Source organism: Halichoeres trimaculatus, unplaced genomic scaffold, assembly GCF_033239565.1.
Source record: "Halichoeres trimaculatus isolate MK-OKI-2021-1 unplaced genomic scaffold, fHalTri1.1 fHalTri1_scaffold_6, whole genome shotgun sequence".
NCBI classification, from domain to species: domain Eukaryota; kingdom Metazoa; phylum Chordata; class Actinopteri; order Labriformes; family Labridae; genus Halichoeres; species Halichoeres trimaculatus.
In genome coordinates, this window is record NW_027437184.1 from 5,229,171 (window position 1) to 5,254,544 (window position 25,374).

Genomic DNA, 25,374 nt, shown 5'->3' on the forward strand with positions numbered 1-25,374 from the left:
GCAGAGAGCGTCCTTTCAGGTTTGGAAAAGTGACAAAGAAAAAGGAGAAAGTAGAGAAGTTGTGGTCCGGGCGGTTTGTTTTCCTCGTTGTTTACGACTTTTCCTCCTTGTTTATTTTCCCGCTGTGGCTAAATGGTAGTGAATTGCGTATTATTACCCTGCATGGCAGAGACAACATTTCCCAGGCTTTGGTTTCGATTTGTCAAAGCGTGTGTGTGAGTGTGTGTGTGTGTAAACTCGTGTGTCTGCATCTGCATGCATGTGTGTGAGTCCACTGTGTGTATGTAGGCCTGTGTGTGTATCTACTCAAAGTGTCGTTCTTGCAGCCTGTTACAGTTTCCCAGCTGTTTGGAGAGATGTCCAACACCGCGTCAAAAACAAAAAAACAAAACAAAAAACATCCTGGGCAGTATCCTGAGAACCCCGACCCCCCTCGATAAAAACTAAAAGAAGAAACTTGAAGTGTGAACGTCCACGGCCAACACGACACACCCACCTACACCGACACGAGCAGCCACTGCCACGCACGTCGCTCCACACTGGACCAGAAAAGAAATAACACCGCAGTCACAAACAAGATCTCCAAGCTGACACACCACCTAAAGGAAAGAGACACAGAATGAGGGGAGTCAGAAATCTGTCACTGCTGGTTTTCTTTAAGGTCTGAACTGTAAAAGTAAAACTTGTAAACTTCAACTCAATAAAGACACTTAAAAGTAACCCATGGAAAAATGAGCAGGATGAGTAATCCATGCTGTTTTCATCTACTTTTTGTCTTTCAATCCATAAAAGTGTAAAAAATTTTAATAATTCTAAAACAGGGGTGGGCAACCTGTGGTTCACGAGCCGCATGTGGCTCTTTGCCTTTTGCTGTGCGGCTCTTAGATCCATTCATAGAAGAAAAAAAAAATATATATATATATATATATATATATATATATATATATATATATATATATATATATATATTATTGGTGTGCTGATCAATCAATCTAAAATATTGCAATACTGATGCCACTGTTGGTATCAGCATTGATCAATACTTGGGTGATGAGATTAATACTTAAGTTTCAGTTTCTCTTCTCTACATGTGCTCCTCTCAATCGCTCATGTGCTCATAACTATTTAGATAGATAGATAGATAGATAGATAGATAGATAGATAGATAGATAGATATTTAGATAGATAGATAGATAGATATTTAGATAGATAGATAGATAGATATTTAGATAGATAGATAGATATTTAGATAAATAGCTATTTAGATAGATAGATAGATTATTTAGATAGATAGATAGATAGATAGATAGATAGATAGATAGATAGATAGATAGATAGATAGATAGATAGATAGACAGATAGATAGATAGATAACTATTTAGATAAATAGCTATTTAGATAGATAGATAGATAGATAGATAGATAGATAGATAGATAGATAGATAGATAGATAGATAGATAGATAAATAGATAGATAGATAGATAGATAGATAGATAGATAGATAGATAGATAGATAGATAGATAGATAGATAGATAGATAGATAGATAGATAGATTCCTTTCACAAATTTTTGTGTAATTGGAGTTACATTGTCCCACATAATATGTGTTGCACTGTGGACAGTGCTTGGAAAGTCTATGCAAACGTGGGAGTAGACCGTATGCTCAAGCAGCTACAAATATTGTCATGGCTTGCCACTTTTGTTGGCCTCTTCCTGAGGCCGAGGACGCTAATTACCAGAGAGTTTCTGAGAGTTTGTATAAAGACTGGAGAAACAATGTATGAGATGACCTGGATTGGATTGGATTTGCATAAAGAGCTTAAAAGTTAAAACCCAGTCCATAACATTTAAGTCCCGCATATGTTTTGCAGGGCAGGGCGTAGTCTGTCATGTGAGCGATTTTGAAGCCGATACCACTTATGATTTCAGAGAAGATTCTTTTTAGCATAAGGAGAAAAATGTGGTGAAATCTTATTTTGAAAGGCAAATTGCCAGCTTCCTGTTGAAGATAGGTCAGGGGTATCAGTATATGATTTTTGCGTCTCAATGAGACGAACATTTTGGCGTTCGTTTGATCTCTCCCTTCAACATTCTTACTGGCCGCTAAGGCCGTTTTAGTGTGCCTAGGTGGCGCTACCTGATGTCTGGTACCTGGCAATTGGTACCGGTACTCAACAGTACCAATTTTAAAGACTTTTTTTAGTTTATATTTGCTTATGTGGTAAAAAAATATCAATTTGTTTAATAATGAAAAATAAAAAAAATCAATTTAATATATTATTCTTCAATGTTATAACCTTGCAATTCTATGTTAATGTCCAGTACGGAAATCGCCTTCTCTTCCACTCCCTCACAGTCACAAGGATGCATTTAGGTACCCAAACATGGTACCTTTTGGTTTTATATGAATCGGTACCCGGTACTTTTGACAGAATTTGGTCTGTCCCTATAAAAGTACCTAATTTGGTACCCATTCCCAGCTAAACCACAATACTTCAAGTTAAAACACCTTTAATTTCCTTTCACTGCCAATTCAGAGACGCCAAAGACACATTGATACCATATCTAAGTAACTCCTGCAGTTAAAGTCTAAACTGTGAAAAAGACAGACAGAGTAAAAACACCATCAACAGCAGTTAAAAACTGTCTGGATGCTTAAAAATGAAAAACCTGACATTACTTTATGACAACATATGTAAAAATATGTTTAAAGGAAGAAGATGTGGATGTTTCTGTTACCTGGAAATGACTCAGTCAGAAAAAATGAGATGCACAAGTTAAGTTTAGCAAGAGAGACGGTCTGTCCGAGTGGAAATGATTTAGTACAAAGAGGAGGAAGAAATGAAAGATGAATATTTCAGCGAAGGTGAAGTGAAGTGTACGGGAGTCCGGCTAGACCGAGGTCAAACCTTTATGCTTCTGTAAAACTCTGAGCTGTGTGTTGCGTAATGCAGCGTTTGTTCTTTTATTCATGCTCTGCCACCTCAGGCTGATCTATCATTCACCACATGAAGCATCTCAGAACAGAACATCTACAGAAATGTATGCCGAGGATTTATCGACTTCAGGGATTTCCTGAATGTATCCAAACGAAGCCAAAACACTGGCTGTGCAGGCTTCAGCTTTAAGAGACAAGTATTTGACCTGGGTCCAGCAGGGGGGACGGAAGTGTTATGAACGGTCTACTTAAAGCCCTCAGGACTCACCTCTGCTACGGGACACGCCAAAGACTTCAAGGCCAAAGGATAAAGGCAAGAGAAAAGAACAAGAACAGAAACAAAAACTGGAGGAAGAAGAGACACGGAGGAAGAGGGTTAGAGGATCACTCCAGATATGTTAGTGACAGCAGAGACAGAGACAGAGGTTCACTGTTCAGGGAGGCTGACACTGTGCGTGAAACCATGCTTCTTATAAATTACACACTGACTACTTATAAAGATGGATGACTTGACTTAATCCATATCTGTTGAACAAAAATGAAGCCAAACTACGCTGGGTTAGGCCCTTATATAACATGCATAAAAAGAGTATCTGCAGAAAATGTACTGATGTTTCTTGTGTCTCTTTCAAGCAAACACTCATTGTCATGTAAAATTTAATGATCCTGGGTAAGAACAACCCCAAAAATCACAAAATTTTGAAAACTACAGTCAGAAAAATGAAACCCTGGAAAAATATCAGCAGAATGAGAGCAAATAACTTTGCAAGAAAACATGTTTTTTTAATATTTCATCCTTATCTACACTGCAAAAACCTGAAATCTTATCAAGTGTTTTTGTTTTATCTTATGTAAACAATGTCTATTCTACTATATATGAGCCATATTTATCTATCAGTCCAGAAAATGTGTTGTTTTAGGTTATTTAAAGACAAACATGAGGTCTGAATTGCTTGGAAGAAGTAAAAAATAATCTGCCAATGGAACAAGAAAAATTTTGCTTAAAACTAGTATAATGTCTTAACACAAGTAACTTTTGTCTTGTCCTATTGGCAGAATTTTTTACTAGTTCCAAGCAATTCAGACCTCATTTTCTTTAAATAACTTGAAATAAACATTTCTCTGGACTGATCAGGTGAATGTGGCTCACATAAAGTCTAAAAAGACACTTTTTACAGCAATCAGCCAGAAGAGGTAGCTCCAAATATTTTGGCTTCACTTTTATGCAGTTGCTCAGTCGTCCACTTCTTTTATTCAATGTTATAACCAATAACTGCATTTTTTACTGTTAGCTTAATAGTTTGTTTATGTTTTTTTGTAACTTATTTATAAGGAACAATTAGAGTTGACATAAACAAACTAGAAAAAGCCATCCAATGCAAGAATCAATGTGTCTGTAGAGATACTGATTTGCATTCACCCATTTCTTAAAGGCTTTTGAAGGTAAAAGATAAAAATAGTCAGTCAATAAAAAAAAAAAATTGATAATAGCTTTTTTAGTTACAGGAATATATAATATAGAAACACTTAAAAAAGAAAAAAGGTTTTTTTCTGAAAGTAGACTGTGAGCATCCCTTCTTTTGAATGAAACTAAAATTGAAATTAGTTTTGATTGCTCTCTCTGATTAGGTTCATAGTAGCTTTTACTCTGCAGTACACTTCTTCTCTTGTACAGTACAACACGTCTCACCTTCTCCTCCAGGTCTTTAATCTGCCTCCTCTGGATTTCTGTCTTGTCTTCAAGATCACGAATTCTCTGCAACGAATCAAACAACAAACCATGAAGAAGAGTTTGTGGTTTATACATTTTATTCCGTTTTAAGACGTTTTTGGCCAGCTAACTTTAGCATCTCCAATTATTTCAAAGTTACAGGCTGTTTTCAAACCACTTACTACATACTGCATCTGAATGTAGTATGCAGTAGGCACTGCCTACTGCTTTTGCATATAGTCTGTAGTCTGACTGTTCTGTTGGGTCTGTTTTATAGTAACTACTCTGATTTTTACTTTAAGAATGCAGAGCTACAGGTGATGGATTTTTTTAATTATTATTACTATTATTATTATTATTTTTGCCTTTATGTGCCTTTAATATACAAAACAAATTATGGGTAGATTTTGACATTTTAGTTAATTTGTTAATCACACCACAGAGGAATCATCACTTTTATTTATTTATTTTTCATCCTACACCTAAAGACATATTTTTGGTCAAAAATAAATCTGTAAGGGATTCAATTTTTAAATTTTAAAGCTGATGGAAAATTATCTTCCACTGGACCCACATATGTTTAAAAAAAAGAAAAAGTTGTTTACATGGGCTTTAATGAATTTGTAGAAGTAAACACCACTTTCAAACTAGAAGCGACAAGATTTACCGGTGTTTCTTTCGCATCATTTCATTTCACCCTCATAGACTGTAACATTGGTGTTGTTGTATTGTAGTTGTAATGCCAACTCATTCCATTAGATGGTGGTAATTCACCAAAACCTGCCACCTGCATTGACAAACATCCTCAGTGCCGTGCATTGTGGGGAACAGTATGCTAGGTTGACTGGCCCGTTGCAAATTTTCCTGGATCAGTAGGACATCAGGGGATTTTTGGCGTACAGCGGATTTTGCAAGTTTTCACAAACTACAGACTAGATTTTGGCCAAAGGAGTCAGTGCTGCTAGTGTAGTGGGCTTGGAAAACAGCCACTCTGATTTATATTTGATTGCATTTACTTTTGTTAACCCTCCGCTCCTCTCAAACTCAATCCTCTTGTCCAAATCTGGTTAATTCTGACTCTACAGTGAAAATGTCAACCATAAAAACCCTCAAATCAACAGCTGATTGGTTGATTTCACTGTGGTGCTCTGACCCCTCGTCTCCACTGACCTGGTGAGCCTGGTGCAGCAGCTCCATCCTCTCCTGGAGGATCTGGCAGTCGTACTCTCGACTCTTCCTCAGCATCTGCCTCCTCAGCTTCTCCACCGCTGTCCGCAGCTCGTCCTTCTGGAGCTCGTTCAGAGGCTCGCCGTACTTTATCACCTGCGCGAAGCCAACGAGAAGACACCAGAAGTTGTTGTTAAACCCTGATCTCACCGTTCTCCAAAGGACACTCAGCTAAGCCTCCTCCAACTCATCCATTCGGTGTTTCAGGAGACTTTAATGTCAGCAGAGACACTTTTCAAAGTGGATTTATTTTTAATAGCAGTAAGATGATAATCTGCAGTGACCTGAGGCACCTTGTCCTGCTGCAGGGCGTTGTATAACGTCGCTTCCAGCTCCTGGATTTGCTGTTGGAGAAGAAAAAGGAGCTGATGTTACGCTTTATCAAAACCATATTTACAACCCTCTCTGTGAGTTCTATAATGTTGTTATCTATTCATAACCAAGTCTTGACCTCAAAAAAAAAGATAAAAAGTACCATGTAGGCCTGGTCCAGGGCCTGTTTTCTGTAGTCCAGCTCTTCTTCTAGATATCCTTTCTGTTTGCAGAACATCTCCTGCAGAAATCAAGCAGATCAGAGAGGATGGTTAGAGGGTAAAAATATTGAGCTTACCTTCATAAGAGTTAATATCATGTATCATTTCCTCTGCTGAGTCACATGACCAGCTGCATGGAACTCCTCATCAGTGTGACATCATCACAGCAGAGGGAGTGTTCGAATTCACAAATGTTTACAAACAACTCGTCATACAGGCCAGAGTCTTGACTTTATCTGTGTAAAAATACGATATTTTTGTAGGAAATTTTGTCAGGAATCCATCTTTGACATTTTAAGAGCTGTACAACTTTCACTTTTTTGTCTAGAGGCCCAAATGTGACAGCCTGCGTGGCTGAAAAGGGTTTTCCCATCTGTTTACATGGAGGGAGCTGAGAGCGTTCACTGACTTTGAGGGCTCACCATTCGAAAACCGGGTCCGGAGAAATAACTTCCATAAAAAGCTTTGTAGAGCAGGGTTTGGTCTATAATGTGAGTGATTTTGAAGCTGATACCACTTATGGTTTTAGAGTAGATCATTTTAGTATAAGGGGAAAAATGTGGCGAAATCTTATTTTGAAAGGCAAATTGCCAGCTTCCTGTTGGAGATACGCTAAATACTTTCTACCTTTTTTGTGTGTCTCAATGAGACAAACATTTTGACGTTGGTTTCATCTCTCTACGAAAATTTCTAGCCCCTGTTAGAGACATTTTAGTGTGTTTTTGAGTGCCTTTCCGGTGCTACAGAGCATACTGTGGGATGTTGGGGATTATGTTTGGTATCATATCAAAATTTTTTTGCAATTGTAGGGTCTGTACCAATTTTGGTGAGTTTTTGAGCATGTTTAGGGGGTACAATAGTGCTCTCGGCCTTAGAAAGATCAGAGAGTTTCTGAGAGCCTGTGTAAAGACTGGAGAAATAATGTATGAGATGACCTGGATTGGATTGGATTTGCATAAAGAGCTAAAAAGTTAAAGCTGATCCTTTCAAAGTAAAAGCTTTTTGTTCAGCTGAACTGGAAAAGTTGAAGAGAGGAGGCTTTTTAAACTGGAAATGAATCATTCATGAATATGATGAAGTGACATTTAAGGAAACATTGAGTATGTTATGTTAGACGTTCATCAGCAGCTGTTTTTAAAATTAATATTAGGCCCACATTAAAAACTACCCAGGTTGCTTTAGTAATTTAACACCTCAGGATTGTTTATTTGGATTAAAAATCTGCTGAGACTCACCATCTCTATCTCCAGGTCCATCATCTTCTGGTGCAGCGCTGCCTCCGTCCCCTCAATCTGCTGAATCCACTAGAGGGCGACAAACATTGAAACATAAGTCTGTGCAGCTTAAAGCATTTTCTCTACCAACATTTACAGTATAATGTCATCATGTTCAAACAAATTCAAATTAAAAAAAAAAAAAACTTTATTAGCATGAAGTTAAAAAAAGATAAAATAAAATAATAATAAAAAAAAAACCATCAAGAGCAAAAAGAGTAAAAACATCGCTAAAAAATAAATCAATCACTCAAACTCAGTGAGCACAACTGACCTTTTCTGCTAATGACAAAACCGTGCTAGCTTGGATTATGGCCACTTGTTCCTCGTTTCTTAAATTCTGTAGAAAAAAGAGAAACAGAGCTTGAATCAACACAAGGTCAACTGTCGCACTAGTCAAACTCTTTTGTTGAACTCCTGATGAATTACCCCGTTATCTCCCAGGATATCTAGAAGCTTGATGAGATCTGGTATACAAACATCCTGCAAATAAAAACAGAGAAAAGGGATCAGAAACATGTATTAAAAGCATTATTTTTTACTTTTATTTAATAATTCCTGCAATGTAAAAGTATACAGCCTTCATTTATTCAGAATAGCTTTTTGAGATGTAGCATTGTGCTTTCCAGGGGGTCCCAAAACAAATGATTTGTATCACTAAAAGCACGTACAGGAATTTGAAACTTTTTTACTGAGAAAAATACTTTATGCTGTGATGAATAAAAGCTTAAACATTGCTGACCTTGACCCCCTCCTTCATACAGTAGATCTGCAGAGCACTGACGCCCTCAGAGAAGGGATGCATTCTCAGGTGGTTGAACGGAGGGGATCTCCTTTCACGCTCCTGCGACAAAAGAAATCAATCAATCAATCAAACTTTATTTGTGTAGCATTTTTCATACAGGACTTTGTAATACAAAGTGCTTTACAAATAAATAAATAAAAATAAATAAAATTAAATAAATAAATAAATAAAATTAATTCAAAAAATAAATAAAATAGATAAATAAATAAAATTAAAATGAAATAACAAGAAATGGAATAAAAAGCTGAAAATTGTATAATTGAATAAAAGAAAACATAAGGCCATGCAATCCCCCCTTCCCCAAACCACATTCATTAAACACACACACAAAGACATAAACAGGAAATTCTGATAGAAAATAGAATAACAGGACTGAGGAAACGCCAGCTTGAATTAATACGACGACACACAAGAGCTAAAACTTAAATAGTAATTAATCAATTAAAAATAAATAAATAAATAGAAATAAAACTAAAATTAAAATTTTAATGTACACAAAAGGAAAATCTACCAAAATTTTCAAACAAACCCTTTTGATCCTCTTTTTTAAAGCTTGTTAAACATGAACTAATAATAACACAGACTGTTTAAAACAACTTAAACTATCAATTATAATGAACACATCTCTCATTAACGTCCAATTATGTGACTTTTAACAGTAGATTTCAGAAAGGGGCGCTCTTTGTTCAGACTTCCCCTGTATCTTTTATCGTTTTACAGCTGATCTCCTTTCTGACCACTAGGGGGCAGTTTGGTGCTCACACAGTTGTCAGTATCTGCACTGCAGCACACAGGGAACACAAAGATCTCTGTCAGCCGGTTGTTAAAGAGACGGACAGACCGGTGGGCTGTGTGTCTACAGCACATGAAGAACATGACTGACTGCAAAGTTCTTAAATGTGTTAAAACAAAAAAAAAACATTCAAAATGACCAACAAGTCAATCAAAGATAAAAAATCTGAAATTTTATGCCCCTTTTTTTCCCTCTGCTTTAATCTTATAAGGCTAAGGCTGAGCTGCTTTAAGGAATGACTGAAAATTATTTCATTTATTCATCACTTCATGACTCACCTCCAGCTCCAGTATCCTGAACTCCAGCAGCTCGTTCTGGTCTTTGGAGTCCTGTAACTCCTGCTGCAGACGGCTGCAGTCTGACTCCAGCTTCTCTACCTGGACGCCCCACAGACACAGAGTCATCAAAGACAAGAAAACAACTTTCCAATAAGCAAGATTGAGGCTCTATTAAACATTTGTCAGGTATAGAAATTTGTATCTATATATCACTGTGCATTTCCTGTGTGTCCAGCGTGATAACACTGAGTTTTCTCTCAGGGAATAATCACTTTTTTTAACAAGAGACCAAACTTGGGTCAGAAAATGTTTGACGTGTTTGATTACTTTCCCCAAAAACAAACTCTGAGACGAGTCCCACCTTCTCTAACAGCTCCTGATTCCTCCGTAAGAAAAGCTGCTTCTCCTCCACCCACTTGGAGTCCTGAAGGAGGACAGAGACAGCGTGAAGAGGTAATGTTCAACATATTTCTTATCCACAATTTAAAGGCTGCAAAAACAAATTCAGACATCGTCATTTGTCTCCTTAAAAAGCAACTTAATGATTGACTCAGGTCACATTTTGCCAATTTGTTATTTAATGTACAATACTTGAACTTATCTCCAGTGAAAAAACTTAAAACTTGAAACTTTTTTAGTCAGGAGAAATCCCCCTGAGATTTAAAAGCCGCCCATTTTGACCAAACAGCGATAAACACAGGTCAGCTGGGTCACATGACCTGATGCTTCCTTCAATCTGCTTTATTAAAAACATTTGAAGAATCAAACATGCACACATGTACAAACTGAACCGCAGTGAATCAAACTCTGTGGCGCTGTAATGTCAGAGGTTGTGCTGCCAATCTTTTTGGTACGACAGATACACAGGATGGAATAATCTCATTAGATGTTCCTGTTGATTTGTCCGCAGCACTAACTGTACATTCATTTGCTTTCAGTCATGTGAACTTTAGTGTGTCTCACCTGTCCCTTTAAGGTCAGCTCCTTCTCCAGGTCCTCGATTTTGGCTTTGTACCTGAGAACGTCTGCTTGGAGTTGCTCTTGAGCCTGAAATATGACGGGAAAAAGACTTTAAACAATGCAACAGTGATAAATCTGAACACTATGGGGCTTTTGATATACATCTGTAGTAGGGATGCAGAAGATACCTGAATTGATTAATGAAAACAAAATATACTTAAAATGCAAAAGACGCGTTCTTAGCAAGTGTTAATCTTTTTTCTTTTTCAACAAAATTTGTCTGATAGACTTAATTTTGTGAAATTCACCTGACAAATCAAGAAAATGTCTTATTTCGAGACATTACAGACAGAAATTATGCTCGAATTGCTTATTGAGAGTACAAAAATTGCCAATGGGGTAGGAAAAATTGTCTGCTGATTTTTTCTCTAAACAAGCAATTAAAGATCTCAAAGTAAGAGTCTGCAGAATTTAACTAAAAAAAAAAGTCCTGCTCAATCGTCTCCTATGGGCCTTTACACATGTGTGTCAGTGTCTGTGTCTGCCTCAAATCCCCTCCTCTACCTGGATGTTGATGTTTTGGCTGTATTGGAAGTAAGTGTGGTTATATCAGCCAATCACAGCGCGCCCAGTGTGCAATTGACTTTGCGTGTTGATTAGCGAGTGGGAGAAGCTAGTGGACGTAGCGTGAAACATGAAAAACACAACAAAAGTGAAACAAAACGGCAAACAGAACAACCTTTCTAAATGAGGGTGAAGCTTGACTCAAGTTTCATTCACTTTCCGGAATTTGGTGAGCAGCACGTTACGATGAAGAGCGACGCAAGTTAGCTTTCTGCTAACCATGTATGTGTCATATAACCCAGTGATTAGCTTATGATAACACGCTAAGTCAAGTGCACGGCTCTCGAGTTTCTCCCATGTAGACAAACGATGCTACAAGTGGTTGCTGGGCTAGTGAGTGTAGTGGGTGTGGGCTGCCGCTGGCACTGAGCCAAGGAGGAAGAACCCAGTTTGAATGTTGTTTTTATTAACAAGTAACGGAATTCGTGCAGACCCTACCTTTAAAATGAGACATTTTTTCTGGAGTTATCTTGTCAATGTGGCTCACATTAAGTCTCTTAAGACATTTCTTGATAAAAATGAGACATAAACACTTGCTTAGATTTCAGTTGTGAGCGATTATCTTACCATTATGATTCTAATGACTGATTTGAAAAATGTGGCATCAAGCTCTGATGGTATTTAGTTTTTATTTTCATACCCAACAGCTCGACATTAACCCACTCTATGTGGAAAGAGTCCCCCCAATCACTCCCATGTTCTCACAGTGAACTACAGAAACATGACCGCTTTGACTTCAATGTGTTTTTGTTTATGTTCTTTCTATGTCAAATCACCACAGGAGACTCAAGTATCCAATAAAGTGTACCAGACAGTCATACGGGACACACTGACCTGAACAGACACATGCATTTAAAGAGGAGACCAACCGAGTGAGTGTACACAAACTTCATAATAAGAACAAACATGTTCTTTAAGACTGATAGGATGTGTTTCATGTGTGAAGATAAACGTTTCCTTTAGAGCTAATCCAATTCTGTCTAACTCAATTCCCACAGCTTCAGGGACTCAGGATGACATGAATGTACCATGATGTTAACCTTAACAAGAGAGAATGTGGAGCACAGAAGAATCCAGGGCCTGTTTATATGGCGTCTACACACAGTGACATCTTTATTCATCACACAACACGATGATAGTTTGCACAGAAAAACAGAAAGTTTGATTTTCTACCTTTGCTTCCATCTCAGCGTCCAGAATGCCTCCTTTCTGCTCCTGCAGCAGGGCGTACGCTCGCTGTAACGCCTGATACTCCCGTGTCAGCTGTCGGAAACGCAGCTCAGACTCTTCTGTAGATAGACCCTGAAATTTTGACACACAGAGAGGTTAAAAACTCATCCTCTTTTTTTTATAATATACAGTAAATTAGCAGTCGCTGTGAATATCTTTTAAACTTCCACTGGAGGGATGATAAGTCCTCACCTCCTCCAGGTCTTCGTCAGGAGTAGCCGGAGTTCTGTCCATCCTGAACGACGCCACAGAGGACGTCTCCGAGTCCATCGATTCTTCATCATAACCAAAAAAAGTGTCCACTACGATGTGCCTCTGCAGGTTTGATGAGACAGAATAAATGCGCAATAATAAGAAAGCTATTGAGTTCATCAGACATCAAGATTTGTAGTTATTCAGATACTTTTGCATAGTGATACCTTGACCTACAAGAGGTCTGACTAATGAGTTTTTCAAAGAAACAAAAGATAGTTACTATCACTTTGCAGATTTTTGCTCAGAGTCAAGAACCACAATTTAGGTTAGGAGCAAGCTTTAGATTAGGGATTGACAGATTATCGGCCGGGCCGATTCTCAAGGGCCGATATTTGGCATTTTGGGGCATATCAGCATCGGCCTTTTTTTAAATCCGACAGTCGATAAGAAAACAGTTTATGAGCTTGTTTTAACTTTCACAGACACAAAAATCATTCCTCTTATCAATACCCACAGGAATACATTTTTCTGCCTCTTAAAAATGAAAAGAAATGTTTTAAACTGCAGACATCCGGGAGCTGCTTGTTGATGCTTTTTTACACAGTTTCTCCCTGTCTATACTATGGAAGCCATATATGGTCAAAACATTTTAAATCAGTTTTATCTGCATTGCATGCCTGTAAAAGGCAGCACAAACTCAATTCTGTCCAGTTTTATGGCAGTTGCATTAAAATTTTGGAAAACTTTATTTACTGTAGAAAACTTTAGCCATTTATTATTTCAAGTTTTCATTTAACTTTATAAAATATGCTGCTGAGCCTGGGAGCTGTTTAATAAACATAAGCTTCATGGCATTTGAATGAAGTTAAGTGTTGCAGTTTGTATTGTTCAAAATTTTTACGCAAATATTTTCACTTTGACTGCACATTAATATCGGCTTCAAATATCGGTTATTAGCCTCCTCAATTACTAATAATCGTTATTGGTATCGGCCCTAAAAATTACACATTGGTCTTTCTCTACTTCAGATACCCCACAGTGCTCACAGTCATTTTGCAAAACTTATAGACTTTATTCAAATAAAACACCCAGAAAAAGTTGCAACTGGGCTTGTGATTGCGCTATTTAATGACACATTGCTAACTCATTTCAAAAACATTGTTAAAAGGAGGATAAAGAGACTCAATGGACAGGTTTTTATGGAAAACAGCTGCAGATAAAAGTGAAGAAAGCGTGTAGAAAGGGGCAAAAATTCGATAATAAGATCCAGTTATTCAGTTCAGCCTTTCTATTCAAGTCATCTGATGTCCAAGAAAACTAGTTTATTGTAGTTTGTTCTGTTGTATTGTGTTTTACAATATTAATTATTTATAAGTACATTTTTCTAATTCAAAAACATGAAAAACAGAATTTGCAGGGTTTTTTGGGGGATCCAAAAAAGGCATTTCAATTCATTTCAATGGGGTAAACTAACATCGACATAAGAGTAACTGAGATACAAACCCCATCATGGAACGAATTAAACTCAGAAGTCAAGGCACCGCTGTATATCCTCCTCCAGATAATTACAGTGAAACTAAAGTTTTACGCAGTAATGTTGCACTTCAATAAAGTAATGTGTCTCATTAAAAAAATCCAAATGGACTGTTAAAAACCTTATACATCCCATAATGCAGCACAGTCAGTGTAAAGTGTTGTGTTATCAGTACTGGACTGTGAAATCCTGTTGCCTGTTAAAACTTCACAATTTGAAATCAGGTTAAATTGTGAACAGTAAGGTGTAAGTAATGAAACAGATTCACATCAGAGTAACTCCTGGTTATATTTCACAGAGTATCTACCTTTATGGGCCTTGAACTTCTTTTATGTCTTTTCTTTCGCAGCAGTTTTTCTCGGTCCTGAAAGAAAAAGGAAACCAGCATCGTCAGAACACCACCATAACAAACCCTCACACACAAAGTTCCTGGGGACGATGGGAATTACAAGAGGTTGTAAAGTTTTTAACATAATAACATAGATGTTTCTTTCTACTGTACTTTGAAAATGAAAATAAGATATCAGAATAATTACATCAAGTCATAAAGTTGTCTCTGCAGCACCGAGGAAATTGTTTATCCATCAGTTTTATTAAAAGTAACAAAAATAACAAGCAGGATATAAGAAAGGACATTTAAGAAAAAAAAACATTTATATGAAAAATATATTTTTTGAATATTTATTTTATAAAAATGACACACTATATTTTAGGTTTTTTTTTGCTGTTTTTGTATCATCCTTGCTCTGTAAATTACCCTAAAAGAAATCAAACTGCATCCTGAATGTGTATGTGTCTGAAAAAAGAGCATTTTCCCTCCTTCAGTGAGTCACATGACCAGCTGCACGGAACTCCTAATCAGTGTGTGACATCATCACCAACTGCTGCACCGTGAGGAGTGAAATCAACAAAAGTTTTTCAAACAACTCCTCATATTTGCCACAATTTTCAGCAAATGTCTCTAGAGATAAGATATTTTTGTAGTGAATTTTGTCAGGAATCCATCCGTTTTTAAAACTGTACCCCTTTTACTTGTTTGTGTAGAGGCACAAATGCAGCGGCTTGTGTGGAGCTGGATTGTGTTCTCCCATTCATTTTAATTGGGGGAGCTGAGAGTGCTTCTTTATGGTTCGCCGACTTTGAGGGCTCATCACTTGAAAGCCGTTTCTGAAATTACAACTACCATAAGAACTTTTGTAATCCGGGGTCCTATCTGTCATCTTAAGGAATTTTAGGCTGATACTACTGATGGCTTCGGAGGAGATAACTTTTCTAGAAAGGATAAAAATGTTTGAAAATCCAATTTTGAAAGGCAAACTACTGGCTTCCTGTTCGCGATAGGTCCATGGTGCCTAGATATGGGTTCCTTTCACATTTGAAACAATATGGTACCGATGCCCAGTACCTGCCGATCAGTATCGGTACTCAATGGTACCAATTTTTTGTACTTTTTTGTGTTTATGTTATAAAAAAATATCAATTTGTTGAATAATAACATGTATTTTTTTCAGTTGCACATATTCATTCTTCAATATTTAACCTTTAATGCTGTGTTCATGTTCAGCATGGAAAATTACTCTTCCACTCCCTACCAGTAACAAGGATGCATTTAGGTGTGTTTTTGACTGCCCTTGTGGCGCTAGAGAGAAACTTAAAGCAGCGTTGGACAGGTTCTGGCGCTCTCCCTGGTCTCTCATGGCGGTTTCACCTCCACTGTCAACGTTTCTGACCCTTTAAGAGGTCTCACAGTTAATATTATGTATTGTTTTCCCTCTGCTGAGTCACATGACCAGCTGCACGAAACTCCTAATCAGTGTGTGACATCATCATCAAAGTGCTGCAGAGAGAGCAGTGAAATGTACACATTTTTGGAAATAACTCTTCATACATGCCACAATTTTCAGCAATTGTCTCTAAAATGAAGATATTATTGTAGGAAAGTTTTGTCAGGAATCCATCTATGTAATTTTTTAAGGTGTACAACTTTTACTTTTTTGTGTAGAAGCGCAAATGCAGCAGCTTGCGTGGAGCTGGAGACTCCACCCCCATTCATTCTAATGGAGGGAGCTGAGAGGGCTTCTTTGGGGTTCAGCGACTTTAAGGGCTTGTCATTCAAAAACAGTAGCCAAAATAGCAAAATCCTACACAGCTGCTTTACAAACTTTTGTTAGGCAAAGCAGTTTCTCATGTCAGCGAATTTTAAGCCAATAGCAGTTGTGGGTTTGGAGGAGATAAATTTTGTAGAGAAGGCAAAAATGAGGAAAAGTCTTATTTTGAAAGGCAAATTGACAGCTTCCTGTGTGGGATAGCGCTTTTGGACCCAAGTAATTTATGCGTCTCAATGAGATGAACATTTTGGCGTAGGTTTGATCTCTCTACGACATTCCTACTGCCCGTGGAAGCAGTTTTAGTGTTTTTTTAAGAGCCTAGGTGGCGCTAGAGAGAAAATTTCGGGATGTTGGGGGTCAAGTTTGGCATCATATAAAATTTTTTGCTGATTGGGAGGTGTGTGCCAAGTTTGGTGAGTTTTTGAGCATGTCTACGGGGGGGTCATATTAGAGCTAGGAGTAAGAAGAAGAAAGAAACGAAGCTTTGCTAATAACGTACCCTTGTGAGTTCGTCGATCATGCTTTGCTGCTCGAGGACTTGAAGCTTGAGAAAAGCGATTTCCTGGTCGTCGTGCGCCTGGTCGAGGTCATTCAGAGACTTCAGCTTCTTCAGTGGAGGATGGGAGCTGATTTTCTCCTTCTGCAAACAAAGATTCCATTTTTTTACTTTAAATATCACAATGTGGAGTAAAACTGTCAAACTGCTGTGACTTTATGCTCACCATCTCAAGGTTTTCCTTCGCCAAGCTCTTGAGTTTGTCCTCCAGCTTCTGAATGGTCTGAGTCAAATCGTCGTTCCTCTTACTCAGCAGCTTGTTTTTGTCCAGCAGAGGTTTACACTGCTTCTCCGACTCTCGTACGCGCTTCAGCTGATGAAGAGAAGAGAGACGAGGATGAGGGGGATGTTAGACAAAGCATGAACAGTGACAGAAAGAAGACAAAGTGCGAGATCATACCAGTTCATTCCTCTCATCCACCAGCAGAGAGTTACGGTCTTCTAATTTGCGTTTTTCAGAGTTGAGCTCAGCGATGCGCCTCTGGTTTCTCCTCATGTCCTGAAACAAACATTGAAAGATAAGATGAAAGGAGGAGAGGATGAGTTACTGCTGGCGTATAAACTAAAAACTCCTTTTAATGAAGTCAAACTACCAATCAGTGCAAGCATTACATGAAGTAACTTGATTCTTCTTGATGCTCGTTTCATCTTCTTTGTTCTTAAATCTGTTGTCCCTCAAGCTCAAATCTAATTCTGCTTCTACAAATCTGCGTCAGTGACAATCAGTCATACTCCAAGGTACTTTTTTCATCTGAGACATTTTGAATCAGGCAACTTGTGAATCTGCAGCTACCAAGCTGGATTTAAACGAACCCGACGCCCACGTTCAGACTGATAAATGCTGACCTGTGCGTGGACCCATTTTTTGGGCGTACGCACGTTTGATAAATAAAGGCCAATGTGCTGAAGTACAAAGAGACCTTTAAAGTTTGGAAAGCTTCACATCAATAGGAAGAAAAGCAAAGACAAAAACACACAGATATCTGCAGCTGATAAGTCGGTAATGTTTTCTCTGTGTGTTTTTATTCCTCTCCGCTCACCGGACTCCCGCAGTGCTCTGCTCCGTCTCCAGCTCTTCCTGGAATCTCCCTTTTCGGACTCCCCAGGCCACACTCAGCCTCCTTTACAAGGAACAGCTGCTCGTCCAGAGCGTCTTTCTGAAGCTGCAGCTTCTGCAAGAAACCTGCAGTTGACTCCAGCTCCTTCTCTAGAGCGAAGATGGTTCGGTCTTTAGATTTGATTTCATCCACCTACAGGGAAGAAGACAGTAGCAGGGACATAAAAAGTGATTTAGCAGGAGAAAGTCTTCACTAGTAGTGGACTTTGTTAGTTTGATGTAGTGCTGTCAGGCGATTGAAAAAATAATCTAATTAATCACAGGATTTTTAATTAATTGATTAATTAATCACATTTTAATTTAATATCTGCTTACACTGCAAAAAACTGAAATCTCATTAAGTATTTTGGTAATATTTTCCAAGACTTGTTATAAACAATTTAGACCTCATTTTTGTCTTTAAATAGCTTGAAACCAGGGGTGCAGCGATCACAACTTTCTGGCCGATCACTGATCTTTAAAAAGCCTGACCTGCCGATACCGATTTGGGCCAATACCGATTTTTATTTTTTATAACTGACAGCATATACCTTCAATTTTTCCAATCTTATTTTATTGAAATTGTCTTATTATACTTAATATGAGCCACATTTAACTTATCAGGTCAGAAAAATGTCTTGTACCTCAGTTTTGGGGGTCAGCAATCAGACCATCCTTACATATGAAACAATAAAATCTTTCTGTTTTAACTTAAAAAACCAATAAAGTGTCCTGAGTTTAAGGTCTCAGAGCAAAAAACAACAATGGCTGACTGTCAGACCTTCCTGGAGGAACATAAGATCAGTTTCATCAGTCTTTCATGTAAGGATGGGCTGATTGCTGACCCCCAAAACTGAGGAACAAGATATTTTTCTGACCTTATCAGTTGAATGTGGCTCATATTGAGTATAGTAGGACAATTTTTACTTAAAATAAGACAAAAACACTTGATAAAACTTCAGTTTTTTTGTCGTGTAAGGTCCCTGAACAAAGAACTTGAATTCTAGGACGTTACAAAATTGTAGCACACGACTAATCAAATGAAGACATGAAGAAGATAAGATTTGTAAATCCACATTTTTTTCATCTGGCCAATATTAAAATGTCCGTGGCATCACAACCGTTTGCTGCATCTATAGAAGTAAATTTTGTTTTTCAGCAGGGGGAGGCGGGGTCTGGAGGAGCTTGTCAATCAAAAACACTGCTCGTAAACTACTGTGGTTGAGAGCGGTGAGCTCTTTGGATGAGAGCTCAGCATGGATATGAGGAGAAGATGTGAGATGACAGAGACATAGCGAGACGCTGCAAGTCAGAAAAGTTCAGGCAGCTCACGCTCCAACTGAGGATGTGTCGCGGTAGTTCAGAGAGAAAGAGCAGCGCCATCGTGAGAAAAAATGACGGAGATCATGGAGAGGATCAAAAGATGGAGCGCCCGAGATGAACGCGATCAAAAAATGTATGATCTGTCTTTTTTTGGATCCAAAACAGAAAGAGAGACATAAAAGAAGAGATTCCACTCTTAGGTAGTTTTGGTGAGTTAATCGCATTAATTTTTACATTGTGTTGATTAGCAGTGTTAAACTGTCTCTAAGTGGAACCCACCAGTCTGCGGATGTCCCTCTCGCAGTCCCACTTGATCTTGGAGATCTGCTCCTGGTGCTGCTGGTGCTCCACCCGCAGGTCTCCGGCCTTCATCTTGTCGGCCTGGATCATGTTGCTGAGGGCCTCGTCCGTCTGCTTCTTCGTAGATTTCAGCTCCGCTATCTCCTGCAGGAGTTTCACCCTCTCCTGGTCGAAGAAGCGGCGTGCCTCCTCCTTGGCCTCCAGCGTCAGGGCTGTGCGAACCTGAAGGAGACGGAGAAGGAGAGGAAAGAGGATGCTGCTCAGCGGGATTTCAACACAACACTGATAAGAGTTTATTTTCCTGTTGAGCATTTCTTTCAGTGGTATGAGGAGCGTTATCTTCAGTGGCGCTGACCGTCATGTCACGCTCTAATTCCACAGCTGCTGCTTCAGGATTTCTCCTCAAACTGAATTTATCTGTTAATTTCCACACACATGTCCCAACTCAGCACTTTCTGAACCTCACCTTCTCCCCGCTGCCGTCCCGCATGGCGCTCAGAGCGGCCTTCAGCCTCTGGTTCTCCTGGTCTTTGATTTTGGCGTGGCGGGCCAGCTCCTGCTCGTGCTGCCGCGTCAGGCTTTCCCTGAGAGCCTGGAGCTCCTTCTGCTTCTCCTCGTGCCACTTGGCGCGCTGCTCCGTTAGCATGGCAGTGTGACGGTGCTGCTCCTGCTCCCGTGTCCGCTTCACCTCCTGCACCTTGTCGCGCTCCAGTTTGCTCACCTGGGAAGAGGAAAGAGAAATACCAGGAGACTTTAACACAAACACAGTAAGAAAAAATTATCTTTAAATCAGATTTTGTTTCGTCACCTGAGTCATCAAACTCAGGGAAGTTACTTTTTTACTCCTTAGCATATGAACAAAGTGATCTAAATGTAAATAGATGTTTCACTGTGTAATAAAGCAAATCATCTATTTCCTCTCAGACATTTTAACCCACAGCAGCTGAGGCTAACGTAGCACACGCTCCGTACAACATGCTCTACAATATTTAACCTCAGCAGCCAGATTCACGCAGCAGAAGGTGTCGTGAAATGTTGTATAACACAAGAACATACACAGCGTGGGTGTGCATTAACCAATATGGAAAAATGTTGAGGTTAACTGTGTGAAAACCATAGTTTAACACACACGTGAGCATCTGTTTTACCTGCTACGTGCTGAAATTTGTGTGTTTCCATGTGGTAGCGTACCTTGCATTTTTCTTGGTGCAGCTCGATCTGAATGTCCGTCAGCTTGGACCTGAGATCTTCGTTGGCTGCCTGCAGGGCAGAGATGAGCGCCTCGGGCTTCTCGCCCTTAGTGCGCCCCTTCTTGGCCATTGAGTCAAGTACTAGAGAGGCTCTTCAGATGCTTTCATCGAGACTTCACAGAAACTTTCCAAAGCGCTCCAGAGGTTTCCAGTTTCTCCTCTTCCTCATTCTCCTGTCAGAGAAAAGGGCTCGGGGCTGGAGGAGGGAGACACAGAGGGACACATTCAGGCACAGTTTAGACCCAGTGAGACTCTGTGGAGTTAAAGAGGCTGGAAAAATTCTGGTAAATGTCAACGGGAATCTTACATGTGTAGACAGCGAGGCCAGAAGAGAAGCTAAACTCGACTTACGTTGTTTCGACTTTACAACGCCAATAAATATGTGTTATGCCATTCTGTTTTAAAGCTCCTACGACGCACACTACTTTTTGACATGGAGTGCGTATGAATACACAGCTACGCATTACTATGCTTCCATCAGCATTGTCCACTTTGTCTGTACTAGAGGTGTCTCAGTCCGATATTGACATCGGATATCGGTCCGATATCAGCAAAAAAACAAATATCGGTATCGTATCGGAATGCATCTAAAATCTCCGATATAAGCAGTCCATTCCAGACCCCGCTCCTGCTGTTTTTATTTAATTTATTTAGGTTATTTTCTGGGTTTTCTAATTTATTCTTTATTTTATTCAATAACTAGTTTATTCTTATGTTTAATGTTAAAATTTCTGTTACCCATTGGTTAATAATAAATGGGTCAGTTTTTCCTCATACCTACTGTTGCTGACTACTGTTCTTTGTTTGAATAATATCACTTAATCAAGCCTTTTCTAACATGACAGACATACTACAAAATAAGTCATAAAAGTATGCATGTTAAATGCTGATATCGTGTCGGATAAATATCGGTATCGGCCAATACTCAATGCTGCAGTATCAGTATCGTATCGGAAGTGAAAATGTAATATTGGGACATCCCTAGTCTGTACTGTTTTTCCATGAAATTAAAGTAAAATACATATTTTTGGATACTTATTTAGAAATTTAGAGGGTATTTGGGGTAAAACTCCGGCTTACGTGGAATTTCAGGTTGCGATGCATCTTAGGAAGGGAACTTTTCCGTATCTTGAGGACCACCTGTATTTAGACATTTCTGAATGGGACATTTTTGAGGTGACAAAAGGAATATGTCTAAATACCTGAATCTTCTTTTGTTTTTCACCATTCATAGTTTTTGTTGTTCTGTGAAAGAATCCATTAAAGTTCAACAATTCTAAAAAAAACTGATTAGCATCATTTATAAATGTTGTATTAGGCATATTTGCATGTATGTTTGCTTATTACAAATATTTATGTTTATATTCATGACAGTTAGACTCAGTTTGCCAAAATTCCCCCAAATTCCCTGAAAATTAATCCATAATGTCATGTAAAATTATTGCATTACACATGTTTCTATGCATGTCTGCTTATAAGTGTTATGTTAAACATTTATAAATGTGTATGGTAAGGTAAATGTAGGGGTATTCGAAACCGCTTTTTATGCAGACCGATTCCAGTATGAGTACTCTCTCTTGAGTACTGGTACTTGAGTACCGATACTGCTAGTACTTTTGATACATAAAATTTGAATGAACAGTGACAGATCATTTTGATCAAAGACAGCACAGTCACTCTGACATTAAGTCCAAATAAAACACAAACAACTTTGACTTTAGATATTTTTTTTGATAAATATTAAAAAAATAATATTAAAAGTGCACAATAAAACTAACAGCTGTCACAGTTTAAGTATTTTTTACAGTAAACTAAAGTGCAAAATTAAAAAGTTTAACGGATAACTCTCCCTGGTTCATTCATGTTGTCTGAACAGGACCTGGCACACATTTGCCGTGGGGGATAAACCGCACAAAGTAGCACCAACTACTGGCAAGGAGGACTAACTCCACGTGAGATTTTCTTGCCTCGAGTATCTGCTGCCTTCACGAGTACTGATACCTTGAAAGAAGGCTGGTATCGGCCTGATACCGATACCCCCACCCATTCCCAGTAAATGCAGTCAATATGAATTCCCAAAAATTCTTTGTTAACTCCAATTAATTCCTGAAAATCCCTACGGAAAGTTTCCAACTTTGACAATTCCAAGAATTGTACACAGACCTAAAGAAGCTGCTTCTTTTATGTTAGAAATGGGCCCTGTGATTACGGCGGAAAACAAATTCATAGTTAATTGAGCAATTAATTCTACCTCAGTTACAGTTAATTCATGATTATCCCACTTTTGACTCAGTTTATCCTGCAATTGTGAAATAAGTAACTGAAATGAACATGCACAAATAAAATATTAAGGTTTATGAAATGAAGCAATGGATTTGAAAACACACATCAGCTAAAATGGAAATGCTTTTTGGAAAAAATGTCAAATTAAGAGAGAAAAACAAGGAGGGAATAATCAAAGTAATTGACAGTCGATTGTGATAATTTTCCAGTTATTTTTCAATGAATTGCCCAGCCCCACATCAAAAGTTGTACTTCAACAAAGAGTCTCCTAAAAATGGAAACAAATGCTAACATAAATATTTTAACAACACTTATAAACCGATGTTCTGTTCTTTGTATTAGATGTTATTTATTTATTTATTCCTGACTTTAAATGTACAGGCTGAGATTTGCGCCGCTATAAGTGAATTTGACTTATAATATTGAATATGAGTAGCATGATCTGAAATTGGATTTAATGTTTTGAAACTGAATTAATTTGCTCTTAAATTTTATATGACCACTTGAAAATTCAACTTTATATTTATTCAATGCAAAAATGAAGAAGATTTCTGTGACCGTTTCTTTAGAAGTCGAAGGTTTTAACTGCGCCCAATCACTACTCCAGGCTAGCAGCTCAAGGCTACATTAGCTGCTATGAGCGTAGCGTAACTCATTCTGCAGTATTCTGTTCCAAACTGTGGATGTCTGTACAAAAACCTACCAAAAAAAATCACTTGAAAACAGACAGAAAAAAATCACTTGAAAACAGACAGAAAAAAATCACTTGAAAACAGACAGAAAAACAACTCCCTGATCGACCAAACTGTGAGAGATTCATCCTCTGGACTGGAGACAGTCCAACTGTGTCAGATCAACAGAGCAGCCAACACTGGCAGACAGCTCTGCTAGCGTGACGGACAAAGTACTTAGGATGAGGTAACTTCACAAGACTCTCAAAGGCGAAAGATGTGCAGCTCCACTATGTAATGTGGCTACAACAAAACAAAACAAAAAGCTGCAAAAAGATGAAAAAAAGATGGTGCCTGTTTGTTCCTGATTCTGATTTATTAAACTTTCAAGTTGAAACTGCTGTAATAGTCAAGCTCCAGTGAAAACACATCATTTAAAAACTACAGTGTTTGTTTACTTCTCGAGCCCAGTCGTGATGACTCAGGAGAAGTTGGACAGTGTCGGTCATAATCTGAGAAGTGACATAACATCGCTAAGAGGAGTTTAGACACAGATTTAGAGATGAAGCAAACATCAGCATCACGTCCAGTCTGCGTGGCTCCATCCTACTACAGTGCTTTAATCATCAAAAATGGAGCCAGGCCAAGAAAATCATTCAATCAGTCACTGGACACAGTAACATATGTCTGCACGTGCTGGAAAAACTTAGCTGGAAAAGTTCACGATGAGCAGTGACAAACTGAGCGCCTTAATCAATAACTTTCTGGAAGTTTTATGAACTGTGTATGAACCGTGGAGCTCAGATTCTGTAGAAGTTTCAGCAAAACAAAGAGGCAGGTATAGACTTTCTGCATGATTCATTCACAGCTTTTTGAAAAATGACTCATTTAACAGTTAAACCATGACACAGCATTGTTTAGAGCGTTATGACAAACCAGCGCGCAAAGAAACAGTTGAAAAAACGCACAGGAGTTTTGTTGAGAAAGTCTAACAATACTTAAAATTTACGGACAGTAAAAGGTGTAATGAAATGATAAACACTGTGAGCTGCTTTTTAGATAAGATGCTTTTAAAGGTAGAAAAATACAAGTTGTAATGTAAAGGAATGAAAAACGGCTGAATCATTGTGAATGATACAACAAACAATCAGTGTTAATTTCGTCAACAAACCTATTTCACGGACGAAAAATGAATAAAAACTCTTTTTTTGTCATTTCTGCATTTGGAGAGGATCTTTACTTTGTATGGCTCATTCTTTGGTGGTGGACTACTTTTGCTCCTGTGTTTGTCTGGAAATCCTACATGTAACCATGTCCACATTGTTCACATGTGAAATCAGCTGTTAGCAGCCTGTAGCATGTCAATGCTAACTGGTGCAAGGCCTGATGTTTCCCCATAAGGTGAGGAGAAGGAGGTGAGGACGACGTGCTGGTTCTCAGGTGTGAGCTAAGAAGCGACGACATAAGATAAGATAAGATAAGATAAGACATACTTTATTAATCCCCGGAGGGAAATTCAAGTTGTTTGGGCACTCTTCCAAGCAAAGAATTGTACACTCTGATGGCTGCAGGGAGGAATGATCTTCGGTACCTCTCGGTCCTGCAGCGCACATGGACATGGACCTGTCCTTCCATCCATCGTTATTGGGAACGTAAGATCTATCTCCAATAAGAAGGACAAGC

The 25,374-nt window shown here is 38.5% G+C and overlaps 1 protein-coding gene across 2 annotated transcripts in view; it reads right to left on the reverse strand.

The window, feature by feature from the left end:
• Nucleotides 1-459: 459 nt before the first annotated feature.
• jakmip2 (janus kinase and microtubule interacting protein 2) overlaps nucleotides 460-25,374 on the reverse strand; it is a 41,094-nt gene continuing 16,179 nt past the window's right edge. The window contains exons 2-24 of one of the 2 annotated variants that reach the window (XM_074671505.1): nucleotides 20,679-20,933; nucleotides 19,954-20,208; nucleotides 19,467-19,709; nucleotides 17,809-18,018; nucleotides 17,169-17,267; nucleotides 16,935-17,081; nucleotides 16,712-16,852; nucleotides 14,412-14,468; nucleotides 12,568-12,690; nucleotides 12,319-12,447; nucleotides 10,525-10,608; nucleotides 9,923-9,985; nucleotides 9,562-9,660; nucleotides 8,428-8,529; nucleotides 8,115-8,168; nucleotides 7,960-8,025; nucleotides 7,647-7,715; nucleotides 6,354-6,431; nucleotides 6,172-6,222; nucleotides 5,822-5,974; nucleotides 4,631-4,696; nucleotides 3,209-3,285; nucleotides 460-599 (exon numbers count right to left, since the gene is read on the reverse strand). In XM_074671505.1, the coding sequence (XP_074527606.1) occupies nucleotides 3,235-3,285; nucleotides 4,631-4,696; nucleotides 5,822-5,974; nucleotides 6,172-6,222; nucleotides 6,354-6,431; nucleotides 7,647-7,715; nucleotides 7,960-8,025; nucleotides 8,115-8,168; nucleotides 8,428-8,529; nucleotides 9,562-9,660; nucleotides 9,923-9,985; nucleotides 10,525-10,608; nucleotides 12,319-12,447; nucleotides 12,568-12,690; nucleotides 14,412-14,468; nucleotides 16,712-16,852; nucleotides 16,935-17,081; nucleotides 17,169-17,267; nucleotides 17,809-18,018; nucleotides 19,467-19,709; nucleotides 19,954-20,208; nucleotides 20,679-20,807 (2,469 nt within the window). In that variant the 5' untranslated portion in view covers nucleotides 20,808-20,933 and the 3' untranslated portion in view covers nucleotides 460-599; nucleotides 3,209-3,234. Of the gene's footprint in view, nucleotides 600-3,208; nucleotides 3,286-4,630; nucleotides 4,697-5,821; nucleotides 5,975-6,162; nucleotides 6,223-6,353; nucleotides 6,432-7,646; nucleotides 7,716-7,959; nucleotides 8,026-8,114; nucleotides 8,169-8,427; nucleotides 8,530-9,561; nucleotides 9,661-9,922; nucleotides 9,986-10,524; nucleotides 10,609-12,318; nucleotides 12,448-12,567; nucleotides 12,691-14,411; nucleotides 14,469-16,711; nucleotides 16,853-16,934; nucleotides 17,082-17,168; nucleotides 17,268-17,808; nucleotides 18,019-19,466; nucleotides 19,710-19,953; nucleotides 20,209-20,678; nucleotides 20,934-25,374 lie in introns of both variants that reach the window. The other variant, XM_074671504.1, reaches the window with a different exon arrangement.